We start from the raw sequence: 21720 nt of genomic DNA on the forward strand, positions 1-21720 counted from the left end.
CTGGAAGCACTCAAGGCCAGGCTGGATGGGGCTGTGAGCAGCCTGGGATAGAGAGAGGTGTCCCTGCCTGCAGCAGGAGGCTGGAACAGGGTGATCTTAAAGGTCTGTTCCAGCCCAAACCATTCTATAGCTCTGTGATCCTATGATTCTGTCAGAATCAATGTCACTATCCCTCCAAGATGAACCATGACAAAACAGAATAGATGTTGTGGCCGTGCAACTGTGATGCCTTCCTTAAATAACTGCTTGCCTTCCTGGATCCAACAATGCTGATTTAAAGCATTAGAATCCTAGAATCTGAGGCTGATGAATGGATTTGGCTTTTAAAAGCCTTCTCTTACACTTGTAAGAGAACTTGGGCTCTTGTAAGTCTATGGCTGATACCTCGGAAAGCAAAGCAGATAAACATACCTGATGGAGGACAATAGCATCATTTCATAATACTTTTTTAATCTCAATATCTTGACTGTCATATTCTGTGATCTATGAATAGCTGATCTGCTATACAATTTTACAGTACACCAATGATTTCTTGCGGCCACCCAGAAAAGGTTTTTTCATGTTTGCCAGGAAACAGTCAGAGGCCTATAAGCTATTCCTTTTGTATTTATTATTTATGAATTGCTTCTCTCTTTGTATATAAGTGCCATTGAAGTCCTCAATCACTGCCACTGGCTCCATGTTCATACACTTCATTTAGTGAAGAGCCTCCCTGTAGTTCTCTTGCTTGTGCTGCATGTAGTGGTACAAAAGGTCACTGGAAACTTGTCACCTAAAACCCAGCAGGAATGCTGAAAACAATGCAGGTTTTGGTTTACTGAAACATGAATCAGTGGGTATAGAAATGTCAGCATCTTCAGAAGAACTGCCAATGAATGTAATGCAGATGTGGCACATTTAAAGAGAAAGCATCGATTCTCTGCAGCCCAGTCCTTTTGCTTTTTGGAGAACATCATGTCTTTCCTGATCGTGTCAGTGCCTAATTCAGCGTTTCCTAACTGTGGTCAGTGCTGGATGTTTCAGGCACTGTGCTTTGTTTATTATTAGCCTGTGACCATCAAAGCCTTTGAGCACTTCAATATCTTCAGCTTGAACAAACTCATGGTATTACAAGACTGATGATAGAAAAGGAGAGGAAAGAACTGTTTCAACAAGTGATCAGCACTAATTGCAGGGATGGAAACCTTACCTGATCGCGATTTGGTGCTGTGAAAGGCATGCTGCAGAACAGCTGCTCTGACAGAATAATTGAGTATTTGGAGGAGCCAGTGCTGTCTTCACTGTACTTTGGCTATAGTTCTTTCCCTCCCTAATAGGTCAGATTTAGGGAGAAGTATCAGCATAGAAAATGAGGGTTACTATTTCATGTCATATTCTGTTTTTGTTTGCTGTTTGCTTTTCCTGTCCATCTTGCATGGTTGCCTCGCTTTTGAGGGAGAGCTGATCTGATTATGTGTTATAGCATCACCTAGAACATGCATTCTACTGGCTGGGAAAGGAGATGCACATCAGTAGTTCATTTTATCCCTGAAGCACTTTCCTGGTCAAGTCATATCAAGGCAATAAATTAAATAATTGTGTTCCCTGATCTCATGCTGTCCTGTTACTTACTGTAGTTATTGGGACCGTGTCTCAACCTTCTTATAAGCCAACACTTCCCTGGGGATTTGAAAATTAACATGTTGATTTGAGTAAATAACTATTTGGCACACACCTTAGTGCACAGCAGCAGCAGAATTGCTAGATGATGGTACAGGTTAAAATGTAGAAATATCAGTGAATTCAGCCCTTGTAACTGAAGCTTACTTGTCTAATGGTATTACAAGACTGTGCATTCATTATCTCTAAGAGCAATGATTACTGCTGTTCCAGGTGCCTTAAAGTTCCCTCGAGCTAATCTTCTTTCACACATCTCCTGTGCAAGACTTCAGTTTAGTGTGGATAAAGAACTATTCCTAGTCAAAGATCTAAATGAGGATGTACTATTTTAGAATGTAAGAGGAAATTGTTGGTTATAGACTGGGGGCCAGAGAAAAGGCCCTGGGCATAATTTATTTAGTGAGTAAAGATAACCTTCAGATGCAGATACAGCTCAATTTGACATTGAAATGATTCTCAGGAAGCCACACGAATTCTCTCAAACCACAATTTGTGCTTCCTTGTGTAAATTATCACAATGGTCTTGGAGAATGTGCCGATGAACGCGAGTAAGCCGTGCGCCTTGCAACAGTGAGTGCAACTAAAGAATAAGGAGAGTGGGATCCAGTTGCTATTTGCTTACAGATGAAGTGAAACCAGAAACTTTTCTCTGAAATGCACCGTGGTACAACCAGAGGCAACAAAGAATCAGTTACACCTGTTTTTAAACTTAATTGTTGTTAAGCATTGGCACAGATTGCCCAGAGAAGTTCTGAAGGCCCTGTGGAAATACTCAGAACTTCACTGGACTAGATTCTGAGCAAGCTGATGTAAAGTGCCCCTGCTTTAAGCAAAAGATAATACTGGATAGCTTACAGAGGTACCAGTCCAACTCATTTCATGGTTATGGCCAACTGAGAGGATAATCACATTTCTGCTATTTTTTAAAAATGCAAGATATATGTCAGGTTTCCTTTTAGAAATTTGTCTGGGTGTTGTTTTTCCTCTCTATTCTACTTCTAGAGAAAGAAGTACAGGAAGACAGAGACAGGATACTGTGGGATTAAGCTTCTGAATATATAATGATAGGCTTCTGTTGGTGGCCAGGGCTGGGAAGGGGACTTCTGAAGTCACTGAGAGAGTAAGAAATCGAGGGCTGAACAGACCCATGGCTGCTGCTGCACTTGGGCAGGCTGTAGAGTTCCCTGAGTGAACGTCTCTGTATCAGCACCACCATGATTCCTCCTCAGGCTTGAGTGTGTCAAGGTTTGGGGCTGTTGCCATGTATGGTGGAAATGCTAAAAGTCACAGCTTGAAACAGTAATGGAGCACTTGAAACAGTGGTGGAGCACTGGGTGGGAAGGCAGAGCCAGCCCAGGGGAGCTCAGCTGCATGCAATGTATGAGTGACCAGAAGGGCTGGAGCCAGGATCCACCCCTTCCCAGCCCTCATTTAAGGGTTGGCAGTGGAATCACACTCATCCCTCTGGAGATCCCTGCATGCTTGAGGTCTTCTGAAGGTAAGCAACTCCTTTCTTTTGCTTCTGTGCCCACTGCTGATGCATTTGAGCAAGTCCTCACCTGCTGCAGTCTAGGGCTACTCAGCTGACACTGTTCTGCTTTCTGTTATGTTACACCATGGAAAGCTGACTGCAATCAATCCTGTTTAGCTCAGCATAACTTAAATGAGATTTTTGTCATGCTTTGTTCTTTTTAATAACTTTATTATTATGAATAATGCCACTACAGAAGAGATTTGGTTTCTGCATTTGGTTTTTCTTCTAACTTTATTGAAACTTGGTAAAAATGAGAAGGGAAACTTTTGTGTCAAAGTCCTTGAATAGAAGGAACAACCCAGAAAGTGAAATAGTATATTGTGAAGGGAGATCCAAAGTATGACTGGTGTGCCATGGCGTTCTCATCCAACAAGCTGTAAGTACTTGCACCAGATTTACCCTTTAGCAGCTCTAAGTCTGGGTCTTTCTTACCTGTTACTCTTGTAGGGTTACAGGAAAGCTGGAGTAGGAGGGGACTGTTGTTATCTAGTCCAACCTCCTACTCAGAGCAGGGTCAACTACGAGATCAGATCAGGTTACTCAGCTTTATTCGTGGGGATCCTGAAGTAACAGAGACTGTCGGACCTCTCTGGTACCCTGCTCCACTGACTGTCTCCCCTCACTGTAAAAAGCTACTCCATATACATAGCCTGAAATACCCATTGCAGTTTGTGCCTGATGTTCTTCCAGCATGTGTTCCTGTGGAGAATTTAACTCTGTCTCCTTGATAACCTCCCTATACCCACTGTCAGGCTGCTTTTATTTTCCCCAAAAGCTGCCTATTTCCAGCAGGTCAAGTGTTCCAGCTCCTGTCCATCTCAGTGACCCATGGCTGTACTCACTCCAATTTGTCAATGGCTCTCTTGTACTGGTGGACCAGAAGTTGCATGTAGTATCTGGATATAGCGTAAATGATGAGTCTGGCTCTGCTGCATTTCCTGTAGTCTTGATTGTATCAATGAAAGTGGTATGAGTGGACTAAGAGGAAGCAATATGCAGATGCTTCAGACTCTAAGGACATATAACACTACTGAAGGGTGAATCACTCAATCTCTCTCTCTCAGACTCTGTCAACGTCTATCTTCTTTTCCTATATGTGAAGATGAGTAATAAAACCTACGGCCTTCACTGGTTTAGTTGTGTTTGTTAAACTGCACTAGTATACTAATAATTAACTTAATAACTAACTTACCTGTCACTAATGATGGTTTGTGTCATGTTTCTTTGCAGGTTACCTATCACAAGTACTAAAGAATTACACTGACCATGCCTGTGATGGAGAATATGTCTCCCTGAGATGCCCTCACAGAACCACCATCAGCATCCAGTCTTCTTTCTATGGCAGAATTGTACCAAGTCATCAGATGTGTCCTTCTCGCTCTCCCCACTCCTACGCGACTTTAATTAAGGAAGATGTTGCCTGTTCAGTTGGCACTTCCCTTCAGGTATTTATTATATGTTTATTATATGTTAAACTGGATCTGCTCATTTTGGAGTTCTTTCCTAGGCAGGCATTTAATTTTCCTATGGTTCTAGTCAATAATAGTTCAGGTATATGATTAAAAAGGAGTATACTGGAAGACCAGATTATGTTTGGACTGTGTTTCAAGACTTCATGCTTCTCCTTCGCAATAGCTTTTTTCAACACATTTAGGAGTTTCTCTGCTGTTTCTGGTTTCTCTGGCTTCTTACTTCAGAAATGATCCTGTCTCAAGAGGCTTTGAGTAATTACTTCAGTAATGTGAAACCCAGAGACAATCCTTGAGTTCTGTTCCTGACTCATTTGGCTCTTAGGCCACTGTAAGTGATAATACATCACTTAAGCTTGTTATCTCCCACTTAACCACCTCTGTCCATTTCTGTAGGGAATGCTGACTGTATGCATATGTAACTTCAGCAGATCAGAGGATCATATGGAAGATGCCATTGTGAGTCAGCTGTCAGTAAGAGCAACAAAAATTAGAAACATGACTTGGCTGATCTGCGATGAGTGATCTGCTCCCCAGTGTAAAAGAAGGGCCATTTCTTTCTACGTGCACAATTTGAGACTGAAAATCCTACGGCAAAGACTTCAACTTTTCTTTAGCATGCTGTGTGTTTATAGCTATGAATCAATAGTAGTTTATAGTAAAACTTAGAGCTAGATTAATGAACCCACAGAGCTAGTGAATAATTTCATTTATAATTTGCATAAAGGCCAGTATTTCCCCCATCACTTCTCATTCTTTCATCCAGGATTTTTTCTGACTGAAGGCTTTAGCAGAGGTCTGCCTTCCCTTTTTTGTTTCTTTTCATCATTAAATTTACTTGAAACATCGATACCGGTGCATATAAGCTCATCTCCTTTGAGTGAGTGGCCCACTTAAAGCAACCAGAAGAATTTGAGAGCAAGGGAGATGAAATCTTTAGATAGTGTAAATGAGAGCTGGATCTCATCTTTCTCAGTCCTGGAAAGGGTGATGCCTCCCTGAAGGGTAAGCTAGACTCTCCACAAGCTGAATAACAAGGTGCCTGCATCTACGTGGTGCAAATGCACATACGTAAGAAAATTGGACACAGAAAGGAAAATTGTGGACAATAAAATTGGATTTATTACTGTTGTTTTGAAACTTGGTTGTGTGGTTGCTATAAACAGGACAGTTATGTTTGTATTCTGATTGGTGCTAATTTAAAAAGCCAGCTAAACCAAACCTTACCAAATTAAGTATGCAAAATCAGCATGTCTAATCAAGCCCATGACTACATACTATACTGCATATGCTCTTATCTCGAGGTTGGCCTGGAGGGAGTGTAAGAGACAGGTACTAATACTCTTCCCTTTGAATGCTACCTGTGCATAGCAGTTACACTCATTAGCAGCTCTATGTCCTCTAAATGTCCAGTTCAGACAAAGAAACAATGTTGAAAAGAGGAAAAAAAGGTGTTGATTACGGTGAGGCAACCAATGCTAGTCCAGTCTTAGGTGACGAGTGGCCAGGATGCTTTGCTTAATCACGTTTTTATTTGAAATGAAATGCATTCCATTTGGGAGAATGTGTCCAAATATGAAGGCAGTGACCCCAAACTGCATGTATGGAGATACCAGAAAAACAGAAATCAAGTTGTGTTGAAAGCCAGATGTTATTTGTTTTTTTTAAACAGCCTCCTGCCTCCTATTCCACTGTGCTAATTTTAGTTTCCCCTGTTAAACACAAGACACGTGAGATGTGTTGTAGGAAGTAAGAGAGATTTGTGCTATATTCACAAAGCTATATTCAAGATGATTTAAAGCTGAGGGTGTAGAAATTGCCCACTCACCCTTTCATATTAGGAGTCTGGTTTGGAACTCTTTCTTCTGTATCTTCTCTGTAGAGTTCTGCTGGAAGTACCCTTAGCTGGGATGTGCCTGAAGTGAGATACTTGACACACCTCTGCTGTCACCTTCTCCCACAGGCACTTCTGCAGTGTATGAGGCAGCCCTGCAAAAGGGAGCAGCAGATTCCTTGCATGCTAACCACAGGACACCCTGAGCACTTCCTCCCCCTTTTTTAAAAGGAAGATTTATGTGATAGAAAGCAGAGGAAAGCTGACCTCTTGGTGATCAAAATATTAGGTAAACTTTCCATTGGCTGTAAGACTTCTGAATCATGAGCTGAGAGTTGGTCAGAAGGCGATGGAGCTGGAGGTGTCTGTGTGTTATGGAAGAAGGTTTTATTTTCTCCAAGTGGTAAAGTAAAATACAAAGCAGAAGAAAATGATTCAACTACTGTGACTTTTTGGGACGGGTGGTGGTTACTTGCCATGCCCAGTCCCAGGATGTTGTACAGTGTCACTGATGTGACAGCCACAGATGTCCTCACCAGGAACTGGGGTCCTGCTGTACTGGTATTATAAAGACACAGAGGAAGAGCCCTTCCCCTTGTCTCCAAACAACCTGTAAGATGATGATGGTCGGAGGGAAAGAGAGGGAAAAATGACAAAAAGGAAGAAAGGCATTTACACCAGACCACTCTGTGGTCAGTACAGCAGAGAGAGCTCAGAGCTTGTCAGATTGCACATCAAATTTCCAGGATTTACAGACAATTTGAGCAGGAAAAGTTTCAGAGACTTCAGTGAATTCAAGAGCAGTTTGGGTAACTCTTCATCAAACTGTGCTGTTTGTTTTGCAGGTGCTCGTGAGCAGTGAGGTGAGGGTGCACAAGAGGTTACTGCAGTGCCAAAGCTGCTCTTATAAAAAATTACGGAACTTGTGCAGCTTCATTCACAAACTGTGCACTGTCTGAAATACAGTTCTCTGGCAATCATCTCCCCGGCTAATGATTTGCAAATTGAAGATCTGTTTGATGCAGAGATCACAGATATCTCTAAATTGCTGTATCTTTGATGCCTTTGCTTGGCTGAAATAGCTTATCGGAGCATTTTGAAGTGCAGTGGAAGGAGAGGCATGACAGGCAGAGGCTCCTGTCTCCCTGAAGAGGCAGGACTGCTCCTGAGTTGTAAGCCTCCTAATGCTTTGTTTACTGTAAATTTAAACTTTCCAAGTCATGGGACTTCTGTCACTGCTTCCAAGACTGCTTGACAGTGTAATGGTTTGCTCTCAGTGATTTTTCTTCACTCTGTTTTATGCTTTCCCTTTCTTTAGTCCCATGACTTTCAGTTATGTATCCTTTTGTATTTCTTTAGCTTAGCCCTCCTTGCCCTTTGAAGTTGGCCCTCCACACGGATTAAGTTTCCCACTGTTAGGAAATGTAGGTAATGGTTAATTAGGCAGTAGTTGTAGTGCATTTCTTACTAGTTCTATTTACTGTTCTTCGCACATTACTGTCTCCAGGCTCTTTTAAGGCTCTTGCAGAGGAGCTCTGGAAAATCTTGGTGCTGTTTTTTAGTATGTTAGTACCACTGCTGCCTGCACTACTCACCCTGCTGGAATTTACTTCCATAGCAGAGCTGATGCACGCCCAATTTTCAGCTATTTTTCAGTCTGGCGTGTTGGTGTGTGTCACCAGTTATGTGGGTATAGTTTCCTTCTGCTAACTCCATGGTGAGCATCAGAAAGTCCACGGGGGAGCACTAAAACATGCCATAGATCAGTGGTCAAATCCAGGGCCTTTGTGCTCTTCTAATTTAATGAACAGTTTGAATACGGCGCTTTGGGCAAAACTGAATTATTTTCCTGAGGAGCAGACTGGGAAGGTTTCTTGATGAGACCGTAGGCAACTGACCTGCATCTCAGCAGTACAGATTCCAGGTCTTCCTGTGCTCCTTCCTTCCCTGCAGCTGATCCTTCAAATATCTTCTTGCTGCACTAACTGCAATCTGCACAGAACTGGGAGAAGGCTCTACAAATAAGATTGCAACTTTAAAGTACTAAGATTACAGTGTATTAAGGTAACACTAGCAATCTGAGATATATATAAAAGAGTTAAAATTCAAATAAAACGTGACATAAAGCCATTATGAATCCATCGTGCTGTGTGTCTGCGTGGAGAGAACTAATGCTGCCTTGTTTGTTCTGTTTACTTCTCATTGCAAAGCTCATGGAAGAATACCAACCTATGGTAGAGTTAAACCAACACATAACAGCAGTGCTTGGGCTGAGTGTAACCTAGAAATGATTGATTATATTTTAATTATTGTTATCTTCTTGTGTAAAATTCTTAGTACCATGCTGTGCCCATCTTCATCTGTAACGCAGCTCTGATCCATTCGTACAGCTCACGCCCTGAATTCTTATCTTCTGTAACATGCAATTTGGAAATCATGTAGTGGGGTTCCTCTGTGCGATTTCATGCCTGAACTGATGCGCCCTGAAGTCTTCCTTATGTTCCTTTGAAGGCAGAGGCTGTACAGAGAGAAGCTGTGTGTCAGAATCCCAGCTCCCGTGGAATTTCATCATTGGCTTCTATGGTTCTGGGTTTCACCCTGAATGTTTTAAGTCTATGAGCAACTGCAAGGTACTATGAGCTAAGATAAATTGAATTACCTTGGGTTTTAAGCTCCATTGTGGTCTATTTTAAGCATGAACAGAAGTATTTCTTGAAGGGTGATTTGAAGAGATCAAATAAAAATGAGTGCATCCTTGGGAATAGCTGAGGACAGCCTTGTTTCAGAGGTCCCATTCAGTTCCAGATTTAAACAGTTGATAACTAATGACCACGAGCAATTGCTATAACAAGCTCAGCAGAATGAGCACAAGAAATGTGTTTCATCTATAGTGTCCTCTGCAAGACATGGTTTTGAGCTTGAGGCTGCTTTAGGACCTGGGTCACTGCAGTGAGATTAATCCAGGGCATAAATCACAGGGGTTAGATTAGTGTTTGTTTTACTTGAGTTCACATTTCTTTCTCTATCTCCTCCAAGTCTTGCAGCCTCTTAGCTCAGTCATGAACCTGAGAATGGAATGGGTTTAAGCAGCCACAGCTTCCCTCCTCAGCACTGGCTGTCAGCCCTCAGGCTTGATTTACCAATGAAAAACTATTATAAAATGGCACAACACAATTAAAGTGTCCTCCCTCTTCTTTCATGCCAGACAGGAATTTCTCCTCCACCTTCTTTTGTTGGAGTGACCTTTTTTTTTTTTTTACTTATGATGTATCCTACATGACTTCATTTTGTGTTACTCAGAAGTTTACTAACTGACTTTAGCATAAACAGCTGATTATGTATACAGGTTGGGAGCCATTTTGTGTTTCTATTAAAACTATTTCTATGCAAATTCATTTTGCTCACGGGCATTTTTTTTTTCCTGATTGTGTATTTCCATCTTAACAACTGACAGTGAGAAAAGAATAGAATGCCTGAATTTTTCAGCCATTCATCAAACGCTTGTGAGCTCGGGATACTCACACACCATCAAGAAAACTCACAGCCTTCCTGGGGTCAGTCTAGCTGATCATCTCCAAGTTCAGAAATGTTTGCATTTAGCTCTGCAGAGAAGGACCTGGGTGTCCTGGTGGGTGAAAAACTGAACATGAGCCAGCAGTGTGCTCATGTGGCTTGGGAAGCAAATGAGATCCTGGGCTCCATCAGAAGAAGGGTGGCCAGCATCCATACAGACTGGAAGGAGCAGTCCTTGAGAGCAGCCCTATGGAGAAGGACCTGGGGATCTTGATAGATGAAAAACTGAACATGAGCCAGCAGTGTGCTCAGGCAGCTCAGAAAGCAAATGGCAGGGACAGGGAGGTGATCGTCCCCCTCTGCTCTGCTCCTGTGAGGCCCCATCTGCAGCACTGTGTCCAGGTCTGGGGCTCCCAATACAAGAAAGACAGGGAGCTGTTGGAGAGGGTACAGAGGAGCCACAAAGATGATCAGGGGGCTACAGCACCTCCACTACAAAGACAGGCTGAGGGAGCTGGGCTTGTTCAGCCTGGAGAAAAGAAGTCTGCGGGGTGACCTCAGTGCAGCCTGCAGGACCTAAAGGGAGCCTATAAGGGATGGGAATCAGCTCTTGGAAAGGGGAGATAACAGCAGGACAAGAGGAATGGTTTGAAGTTGAGGCAGGGCAGATTTCAGTTGGATGTGAGGGGGAAGTTGTTTGCTGTGAGAGTGGTGAGCTGCTGCAACAGCTGCCCAGAGAGGCTGTGGATGCCCCGTCCATCCCTGGAGGTGTTCAAGGCCAGGTTGGATGGGGCCCTGGGCAGCCTGGGCTGCTGTGAAATGGGGAGGTTGGTGGCCCTGCATGGCACAGGGGGGTTGGAGCTTCGTGATCCTTGAGGTCCCTTCCAACCCAGGCCGTTCTGTGATCTGGCATCCACTGAAGCTCAGATCTTGCCTAGAACTGTGATTTTTAAGAGTAAGAACAGAAAGCTGTGGTCTTGGTCCGTGGCCTGCTATGAGTTTCACTGTTGGTGTGTGTTTTGTAGGGTCACTGCAGAGTTCAAGTATTGCGCGTACTACTGATAGTAATGGGGAATACATTTTTTGTGCACGTCAGGATAGGTGAAAATTGTATGCACCAGGTTTTAAATTGATGTCAGGTCTGGCATAACTTGTTTGCTAATTTCAGTTTTTATTTTACACTTTATGGATATATTTAATTTTATCCAAGGCTTTTCCTAAACAATTTGCAGGAAGTCAGAAATCTTAATGATTTTTTGATAATTTTTTAAGAACCTGGGGGTGGTGCATCAGAATTATGTGAATGAAAAAGAAATATTGATTTCTCCTCCCCATGGAGTAACTCTGCAGAATTATGGCAGTTATCAAATTATGTTGAAACTGTAGATTAACAATGAAACCAGTCAGAAGAGTCATTAAGGTGTATTCAGTCTAAGGAATATTTCTCCTTTTCTGCCCTCTCACAATGGCAGGGATGACTTTTGCTCCTCAATTTAGCAATAAACTTCTCCTTAGGGCTGTTAGTCTCAGTACCACTGAAAAGAAGCTCAGGATGTTCCTCTGACCTGGGAAATATTGAGTAAGAGTTACCACAGATCAGAGCAGGACAATTATGATTGTCTGACCTCAGTTATGTTTCCGTGGTTCTGAAGTGGCAATTTGTGGAGCCTGAGGTTGTGAAGCAATCAGCTTTTCTCTTGGTTCAGTACCTAAGGACAGATGAACATGTGTTGCTTGTTGAAACAGAAATTTCCAAAGCAGCTTCTTGTTGGTCTCTGAAATCCACTGTGCTTTTCCCACTGGTTTTGGTGGCACCTATTATACAACACCAAGCCCCTAATACTCAGTGGTGAAAATTCTACCCGTGTGGTTTGGAAAGGTTTGCTATTGAGGTGCTGCCTTTGAGGAAAGGAAACTCCCTTGTGGGAAAGAAAACTTTCACGGTGTTCCTTCTTTCCCTTAGCTGCATATTTGTGGCACTGCGTAGGTGTAAAGTCGTGGTTGAGCAGTAGCAGAAAATCTTTTCAGGTCCACTATGATTTGGAGAACGTTTCTTGCCATATATGAAGCTCTCAAGAGTTGTTCCATCTATTCCTTGCCTCGTGAGATCAAAAGAGGTATCTGCATGGAGGTCTTACTTGAATTCCTTTGCAATTCTTTGGTTTTTGCATTAAATTAAATTTCATATGCTTAGTTAGCTGTTAACCCTGTGAGTCCAGAAAAAGGAATATGCTGTTTCTGTGCATTTTGACATAATGGTCAAGCTAGGGCTAGTGCTTGCAGGCCCTTCTATACTGTTCACCTTTAATCCTTTCCATCCTAAGCCCTGTTTTTTGAAATGAGATGCCTGCATTTTATTACCTTCGTGAGTGCAAAACAACAGCAGCACGTGCTCTCTGCTCTCTAGAAAAGGCTTGAATCCTCGTGGATTAAAATTTAAAACAAAGGTTGTGCTCAGGATAGGCGCAAATTCTTGCATGTATGAGCCTGAAAGGTGAAAACTTTAGGAAGCTGTGAGCAACTTCCAGTGAGGCATTCCCAGACTGAACAGAAATTGGAGCAGAAATTGCTGTTGTTTAAAGGATGATGTTCAGAGTTATAATGCTGAAGATAATAGATATTATGTTCAGGGAGAGCTCAAAAATAGAGAATCATTGAGGCAGAGACAGAATGGGTTTAGGTGGCTTCCTGTGGCCTTTAGGGTAATAGCATAGGGATAAGATTGTGAGAAAGTCCAATATCAGGGTGGGTACAAGAAAATGAAATTGAAGGGAGCCTGGGAGAGCTTCTGGGAGAAGATTTTCTAGCAACTCCTTGCAAGAGGAAATTAATTGTTTTGAGACTGGAATTCATAGCTCTGAATGGCAGAGGCTGAGTGAGGTTGTGGGACTGCCTCGCTCTGCGGTCTCAAAACGCTCTGACACAGGTTCATGTGTGTCAGACAAACATTATGTTAGTGTTAGTGCTCTAGGGGCTCTAAAGGAGGATATCTAAGCCGTCCAGCTGAATTAAAACATAATTACTGCTCCACTTAATAATATGCCCTCCACCCCACTTCTGCTCTGAAGAATCATATGGTTAGAAAAAAAAAAATCATTGATCTTTCTTAATGAAGTTATTTTCTAGCAGGAGACAGAATGTCTTGTCCCTGTGGATTCTGAGACGGTTTTCTGAGTGTTATGAATGGGGAGGTGGGAAGCAAGTGTTGGAGGAAAAGCAGTGTGAAAAAAATGGAGATAAGGCCCAAAATACCAATGGTAGGAGGACCCTGTGACTCACAGACCCATGGTGAGTTTAGCTAAAAGGAAAGCAAAAGTCACAGGGAAGAGAGTGTGCTTTATTAAAAACAGACAACCTGGATAAGTATCAGCATTCACACCACAAGGACTAATTACTGGACACCAGCTATTGCCAAAACGTCCTCTTAACCAATAAGAGAGTTTTTCTGAAACCTGTGGTTGAAACTGAATCTCCAGAGAAAGCTAAAGCAGAATGGTGTGGGCAGTGTTTGGGCCTCTGCTGTTAACAGTCAGGGCTGATCCATCTCTCCACATTGCTTTTCCTGGGACACACTGCTGGTGCTGCCAAATGCTATGATTAAACTGTATGAGTCTTCTCTGCAAGCAGTCTAATGCATTCTCTTTGCATGCATGAAAGGAAAACGTGCTCATTGAAATAGTGCAAATTGTAGTTCTCTCCTTCGCTGCACAGCTCCATCGGCACCCATTGCTTTAAGCTGGTCATGCAGTCATTGCTGGGGCTGGCTACGGAGGCAGGAACTGCCATGCTGTCTGTCCTTCCACTTGCCTGTATTCGATGGTTCCCTGGGGTGATACTGAAGTGCTTTCGTTTTCTGTTCCATGTTTGTGATCCCCTGCTGCAGAAGATGCTAGATGAGTGCCAGGACAGACGGAGCTGCCGGTTCCTTGTCAGCAGCCGGCTGTTTGGCGTAGATCCGTGCCCTGAAACAGCCAAATACCTCCTCGTGTGGTATAAGTGCAGGCCAAGTGAGTATCTCTCCATCAGATCTGCTTTTTTTCTGGTGAGACAAAAACAATTTTGTGCTTAATCCTTGCCAGCAAGAACTTCTGGTACTTTTTGTTCCCTTCCACCTTTATTTTCAGTGTAACATAATGCCTGGGTGCAGAGCATTTCCCGTCTCCCCCTCATTTGCTGCATTGCTCTTGCTGCTGCTCTGTCTCTTCCTCTCTTCCCAGCAGCCTGCAGTGAAGATTGTTTTTGCAGGTGCCAGTGGAAGCCTTTGCCAAGACTTCGCTCATGCTGCCCTGCAATGCTGCTGGCAATGAGGGGCTGCTGCAGCTCTCTGGTTCCAGATTGTCACTGCTGCCCAGACAAGCTGTAGATGCCTCGTCCCTGAAGGTACCCAAGGCCATGGAATGGGCTCTGGACAGCCTGATCTGGTGAGGGGGAGCCAGCCCACGGCAGGTGTTGGATTGGATGGACTTGGAGGTCCCATCCAACCCAAACCATTCTGTGACTCTACGATCTTCAGTGCCCATCCTGTCCCACTAAGCTAGTGGGACTCATTCCCTCTATTCCTGCCCACAGCAGCATAGTGACAGCCTGAGTGGATGAAGATTTTGGATTCAGGTGCCTAAAGTGAGCAGTTAGGGCCAAAAGTCAACGGCACACTCACCATGCCATATCATACTCTAGCTTTTAATTGCTTCCAGATCAGGCTGGAAAATACTAACCTTTGCTTTGCTTTTCTCATTAGCCGTGTTTAAATTAAATGAGGCCAGTGCGTGGGTACTGGGAGAGCAGTCATGCCAGCTGCCGTGCAGTGAGGCCAGTGTGGTTTTAGACAGGGACAGCTGACGCCTTCTTGGCCAATTCCTGGCCCTGCTAGGGCAGTCAGCATGATGTGGACACTGCTCCCCTCGGGTGCTCTGGAAGCAGACACATCATCCTGGAGGCAGATAGAGTCTAGCAGTGACTAACTGTGCCACCTTATTTAATCCAGAGAAAGGACGCTGACACCCTGTGAGTTATTAGCCTGGAGATTTCAGCCCTTTTGATTATCTTACTGACATGGTTCTACCATCACACCAGCAAAATTCTGGAGGGGAAAAAAGATGTTTACATAGGGAAGTAAAACATAACTGATTTCAGAAAAAAATTTGAAACAACAGAAGAAATATTTAGAAACTAAGCTGCAGAGGAGAATACTTTCTGCCTCAGCATGCAGAGACCTGTGCTAAGTAAAGAGATCTGGCAGAACCTATGAGGAATTCAAATGAAAAGTTGGTAATGTAGCACCTGCATTTACTGTGGGGCTTTCTGAGTGATTGGAACATTCCCCGTTAGGTGAGAAGCACATCTCTGTGAAGCAGAGTGATTAACAGGGTGTTCTGACAAGTCCTCATAAACCCGGGGGTTTTGTATGAAAGCCCACTTGAGAAATCTGACTATTGAGGCCAGACTGAACTTCTGAAAGTACTTCAGGATCCCATCTGTGCATAAATATTTATGGCTTGGCATTCTTTGCTAATTACAGCTATGCTAGAAATGAAAGAGTGTGTGTGTGTGTGTGTGTACAGGGTAAGTGATTTTCCTGAAAAAGAGAGCAGGGGAAGCTGCTTAAAAACATTTCCCCAAGACAGTTTTTTCAGGCATTTTCCCATTTTGCAGGGTAAAATAGTAATCTGCCAGTAACATTTTGCCACTGGGCAAGCCTTAATCAAACCCGCAGCATTAATAACCAAGTTTAAAGTATGTGAGGATTAGCCTTGCATAGAGATACCAATGCCTTGCATCTCTAGCCTTGCATAGAGATACCTTTCTTTGATGATTCAAAACTTTAAGCCTCAGAAATGCTTGATTCTGGTAACCAAGCTTTTTCACTCTGCTGCTCGGAGAATGTTAATGAGAAGACTGATGAAGATGGTTCCATAGAACGCACAGTGCAGGACCGGGATACGTTTTGCTCATTTCTTCTGAGCTACGGATGAATCCGGTGGAAGGCCTTCATGCTTAATAAGTGATCCCAAAAGCTGTGGTCCCATGAAATGTTGGTCTGCTCCAGAAAGTCTGAGCACCCATAGTTGTAGCAGTCACTGGTGTCACTGGTGACAGCTCACTGCCTGACACATGCTTTGATCCATCATTTGTCAGAGTCATGGCATGGCTTAGATTGGATGGGGCCTGAAAGATCATCTGATTTAAATTCCCAGAAGATTACAGAAGACAGATGCAATTTTTTGGGCTATGTCTCTTTTTAACAGTAGGCATAGTAGTGCTTTAATAAGAAGCCTCTTAAGGTCTGAATTGTATTCTAGAGATATCTATTTCTTTATTTTTATTGATTTAATTTTTTGCCTATTGAGGGAGCCTGGCGTGATCATGCAACTGAAGGTAGCTGCCTTGGTTAAGTGCTCACCTAGGTAGAAGGAACATGAAGCTTTCTGTATACAGATATGAGAAGCACTTTGGAAAGAGGCCTACAGAATTTGCACAGAACATTAAAAAAAATATAAAGATGCCAAAGCCCTCCCACTTTTAGAATTGCACTTGAGCCTCAAAAGGTCCTTATATAGATGCAGTTATCTAAAAACAAAAAGCAGTACTGGAGTCAGTGGTGCTTAGTTATACCTTTGCTGAAGAATAATAGAAGATGTAGCCGTGCCTTCCAGCCACTATAACTGCAGTTATGTCTCATGGACGTTATGGTGCATTTGAAATCTAATGATTTCAATGCTCACTGGTATTGCAGGGTTGATTCATAAGGCAAGGTGCTATTTTGGTTTCTCAGAGGCAGAATTTCAAGGAAAAGTGGACCAGTATATCACGCTGAAACTGAAAGCCCCAGATGTTCCAAATTATGAGGCTCCAGTAAACGGTGTGCTGCAGTAACTGCTTGGAGATTGCTTTCACGGTGTTTATTTGACTAGAGGTAGTGAGAAATACAATGGCTTGTGTGGTTTGGGAAGTCTTGTGCTGGTCTCCAGTAATCTAATTGCTGCTCTGGGGTCTAGCGAACACTCATCTGCCTCTGGAGGGCTCAGATATGTGCTTGGGACAGCTTTAGCAGATCATCCTGCTACCTGCAGCCTCACTAAAGATCCCCAAAGGATCCCTGCAGAATGGGGAGTGTTATTCCCAACAGTGAGACCTGAAGCCATTCAAGTGCAAGCGTTGATGTAGCCTCAAACAAGCAGTGCCAAGGAGCTGCTCTGGGTGTGGGGGCTCCAATAAGGGCCCTGGCTCTGCTGAAGGCGGGCCAACCAGTGCTGCCCTGAGCAACTCCCAGGCCCAAATCTGATGTTCAGCACTGGCCAGGGATGATTTCCAATAGAAGGTTTGGATGTAGTCACCCTATTTTAGAAGCTAAGGAAGTTTATAACAGTGGCTACAAATTCTTCCATGCCAGTTGGCCTCACCACCAGAGACCTGGCACATTTAACTTATCAGTGCCGAGGCGGCCAGAGATCTGCATCCAGAGCACGCTGCGGCCTCGTGCCGGGCTGACCAGACTGAGAATTTCAATCTCCAGGGTACCTCTCAGAATCATTAAAAAATTGCACCCAAATCCAATTATTTCTCAGGTAATGTGCCAATTTGATTAAGACCCATTAAGTATAATTACTGGGCAGGCTACAGGAACACATAATTAGAGGGAACTGATATACTATTTAGTTGGTCTCGCGTGAATTCCCTGTATCTGAAATCTGGATTCACCACTGTTATTCAAACAATTCAGTGCTTGTTCATCCCTCCCTACAGATCATGTATAATTGTGAGTTAGTAAATGTTTGCTCTGTGTGCCAGACTTCTGGAGGGGCAGCATGGTCTGATCATGGCAGGGTACAGAATCTCTGGGGCTGATTAAGTCATGCTGAAGAAATAATGTCACCTGTCTGCATCCCAGCAGTACCACCGTAGCTGAGTTCACCAGGGCTGTTGTGGGAGCAGCAATCGATCTGCCTTCGTGCAGCATCTGTTTGCCCATGCTGGCTTTTTGATTCGTTTTCATTTTCTATTTTAAAAGCACCTGAACAAAACATGGACATAAATGTTCCTCTCCGCAGAGGGATTATTTGGGATGTTTAAGTTGCTGTTCACTGGTAGTGTTGTTGATAACTAAGAAGGCTTCAGCCCTGTTTATATGGCTTTGCCAACGAGTGCTCCACGTACTGCCTTTCCCTCATCTCCTCATCCCCTATTTGCTGCCATTGCTGTGCTGTCCTGTGAGCCCTGTCCCCTTCTGAGTGACCTGGCTGTAGCCTCCTGCAATGCTCTGGTGACATTTCCCTCTTTCCTACCAGGCAGTTGCTATTTTAGCTTATGATTTCCAGGACTCTGAGGGAGAGAATTTCTGTCTAATGATGTTTGTTTGTTTGTTTGTTTCCCAAATAATAATTATTTTTATTTCATTTTAAATGCTGTATGGTGCACCAGGGTGTGATAATGGGGGTTAGTGGTTATGAGGCTTCCCCATAATCTTTATCATTTAGGCAAGTGTAAATACAAACTGTGCTGCTCTCTCTTCTAAAGCCTAATACCTTTTAAAGATTCAGGAAGCCTGGATTGTGACCTGCAGTCCAGTTGCAGCTCAATTCCCTCTGTGACAATACAAGAACGTATTTGTGAAAGCCTTTCTCAAGGCTTTGAGAAATGTGTCTGGGAAGCCTGCGTTTGTTGGCAAAGGGTAAAGTGCCAGAAGTTTTTATGGGGGTAGGAGGAGAAAAGGGAGTGGGGGAGGTCGTTTTGTTCTAGTTCAGGGCCTGGCCAGCTTTGATTTATGGCTGAAAATTGACCTGGACAAGTGTTTTGAAAAGAGCAGGCAGTTATTCTCCCCACCATAGATTTAATTATATGTAAGAAGCACAGTTTAATTCGTGTGAACTGCCAATTACTGTTCTTCAAACATGGGAATGCTCATTCTGATGTTCTTGCCAAAGTCATACTCAGATCACTATTTCTCTAAACAACACTAATGAATTCTAATTATAAAACAAATGAATTTGGAAATCAATTAGGAATTCTAACTAGATCTTCTGATAAAAATGTTGTCTTTGAGTTTGGTCTCTATCACGTAGTAATAATCTCTATCAGATGGTGATGCAGCTGCTGTCCCAGACGTGCCTGCCTTTCAGTGAGGATGTGTGGTTTTTTGGTAATGGTAATTAAAAACTTTTATAAACACAGTCATACCGTTACTTGTGCCAGAGCTTCTGCAGCCACCAAAGAGCTATAGAGTCATCCTATGCAATTCCCAGTTGCTGGTGAATTTGAAGGCTTACATGTGGGTACCTTACGTGTGTTGAAGAATTTTTGGTTCTGCTTATCATTTTTCAAATGGATTAACAGAATTTTGGGTGGGACGTTATGGAAGGAAGATGTAAGGAGTGAATGCATCTTGTTTGCCTTAAAGTTTCTCTGTGGTCTCTTCCTACAATACTGAACCTACTATGAGCTGCCGCTGGTTTTGCTGGACTAAGGATTACATCTTTTCTGTTGAATTCAGTGAATGCTGTGTGAAAAGCTGGGTTTTGTTGTGTGTCCTTAATGCTTTCACTCTCTAGCCAAAATTTGCAGGTACTGTGAGCAAGAATGAAGGGCCATGCAAAGATGGAGTTCCTATCAAAATTTCTGATGGGAGCAAAGAGGGATCATAGAATCATAAAATGGCCTGGGTTGAAAAGGACAATGAACATCCAGTTTCCACCCCCTGCTATGTGCAAGGTCGCCAGCCACCAGACCAGAGCCACATCTGAATATATTCCTGGTGCCTTTAGCACTGTGATTAATTTCAGTGCTGGGATAGGCTGGTAATTCAGTAGTTATCAATCCTTTCAGAAAAGCATTAATCTACTTCATAAGACAGCTTTATTGGTGGCAGGAAGAGGTCACTGCATTGTTCACTGTGTTGCTGTTTTGGTGGGCTAGCCTTTCCAAAGCAGTGCAATGAAGTGTGGGCTGTTAAAGTGGCACATCCTCCTGGCCCAGCCGTGGAGGCAGTAAAATAGGTCTTTTGCCTCCTGTATTCATCAATTTGCCCTTGCTTATCTGTATCAGTTCAAAACTGCTAATGCTGTGCAAGAAATTTATAAGAGCAATAAAACTTCAGGCAGCAAGTGCTGTAGCTGTGAAAAGGTGTAAATAAAGGAATGTTATAAATAACAGAGCATAGATTCATCAGCCTGTGATCTGGGTCAGAGAAATCTTAATGAGAATGATTAATTTTGCTTTAAGCCTTTCAGTCATACTTCAGAAAATTAGCCAAAAGTCATTAATGGAAGAAGTGGGATGAGAAATGAGCTATTTGCTCCCAAATGTTTTCTTTAACTCTCGTCTCAGAGTGTAGTGTAAAAGTTTTGATACTGCTCTCTTCTTCCTCCTTAGATAATCGTACTGTTCTGTCCTGCAGGAAAGTGCAACCAGGTGTGTTTGAAGTCTACTTTGGAAATGGAACAGAGTAGTTAATTTGCAACACTGCCAGACTTACAGAGCAGAATATAAAATGACAACTGCTTCAGACCAATGAAAGCAACAGTGGGGAAGGGCTCCTCTTAAACACTGCAAATTGAATGGGTACATCAGGCCTGTAATTTTAAAGGAATCTGACAAGGTTGTTAACAGAGAGCAATCTTGTCAAAACAATCTTGTTTCAGACCTTCAGAATTTAGCAATTCTGAAATTTCAGGGTACTTTTAAGTTGGCAAACTGCCTACTTGGTATAACTCTGGGCTATCATGCAAGTTGCTTGTTTCAGTTTCAATTTCTCTTTTGCAGAAGTGGTGTTCTCCATGCCATGAAAGATAGCAAACATCAGTTTTTAAAGGTTAAGTTACAGCATCTTCAAAAAAAGTTTATCAAAGGGAAGTTTGAATTTAAGTGATGTTAAAAGGCATTCCTTTGAGAATGTACGAATTTGTGACATTCTTATTTGTTTATGCTCAAAGATCATGGATGTTGAAATGAGTGAATGAACACACAGTCCACAGTTGATGTGTTTGTGGTGGAGTCAGAGGAAACGCCGTACTTGGATTCTGGAGGTCTTTGCTGTCTTGGAAAGGTCTTTACCTACTTACACCTAAGGGAAGGCTGACTTGATTGATATGGATTTATAAAATCTAGAGATGAATGCATAGCAGATTCACACTGATAAAGGTGAAGCCCTGGAACTCAGGATATGAGGTATGTCATTTGTAATTGAAAGTGACAGAGTTCTCTCTTTGTTACAGAAGGTATACCCTCGGTTCTGGGAATTATGGGGGAAACAATAATATGTAAAAGCAGAAATAAGTGTCACATGCTATAAGAAAGGATACTGGATGGGTATATTAAACCGAGCAATTCATGGGCTGCTCTGTTGCACAAGCACTCTAGTTCAAGGGTGCCACTTAGTTATCCATACTGGCGTTTAATAGTTTTCCTGTGTTGGACACTTATCCCTTTAATTCTCCCAGAAGAGACATTAACAGATAGTAGCTATGCTCATCTCTCATATGATCAACAAGATTGCTGGAACTGGTTGTCCAAAGAGATTGTGAAGTCTCAGTCCTCAGAGACATTAAAATCTTGACTGGACATGGCCTGAGCAACTTGCTCTAGCTTACAGTAGTTTAAGCACTTGCAGTAGTTTAAGCACAGGGGTTGGCCTAGACAGTCCCCAGAAGGGCCTTCTGATCTCAGTGACTGTATGAATTGTGGTCTGGAGTGATCACATCCCTAGCAAACACTTCAAC

The 21720-nt window shown here is 42.9% G+C and overlaps 1 protein-coding gene across 1 annotated transcript in view; it reads left to right on the forward strand.

The window, feature by feature from the left end:
* Positions 1-2176: 2176 nt before the first annotated feature.
* The window catches only part of LOC104910067 (protein eva-1 homolog C-like), a 39631-nt gene continuing 20087 nt past the window's right edge, over positions 2177-21720 (forward strand). Inside the window, exons 1-4 of the mRNA XM_019613623.1 lie at positions 2177-2229; positions 3096-3157; positions 4424-4638; positions 13893-14016. Of these exons, the coding sequence (XP_019469168.1) occupies positions 2177-2229; positions 3096-3157; positions 4424-4638; positions 13893-14016 (454 nt within the window). The remainder of the gene's footprint in view (positions 2230-3095; positions 3158-4423; positions 4639-13892; positions 14017-21720) is intronic.

The sequence above is a fragment of the Meleagris gallopavo genome, chromosome 2 (genome assembly GCF_000146605.3).
Source record: "Meleagris gallopavo isolate NT-WF06-2002-E0010 breed Aviagen turkey brand Nicholas breeding stock chromosome 2, Turkey_5.1, whole genome shotgun sequence".
Classification (NCBI taxonomy): domain Eukaryota; kingdom Metazoa; phylum Chordata; class Aves; order Galliformes; family Phasianidae; genus Meleagris; species Meleagris gallopavo.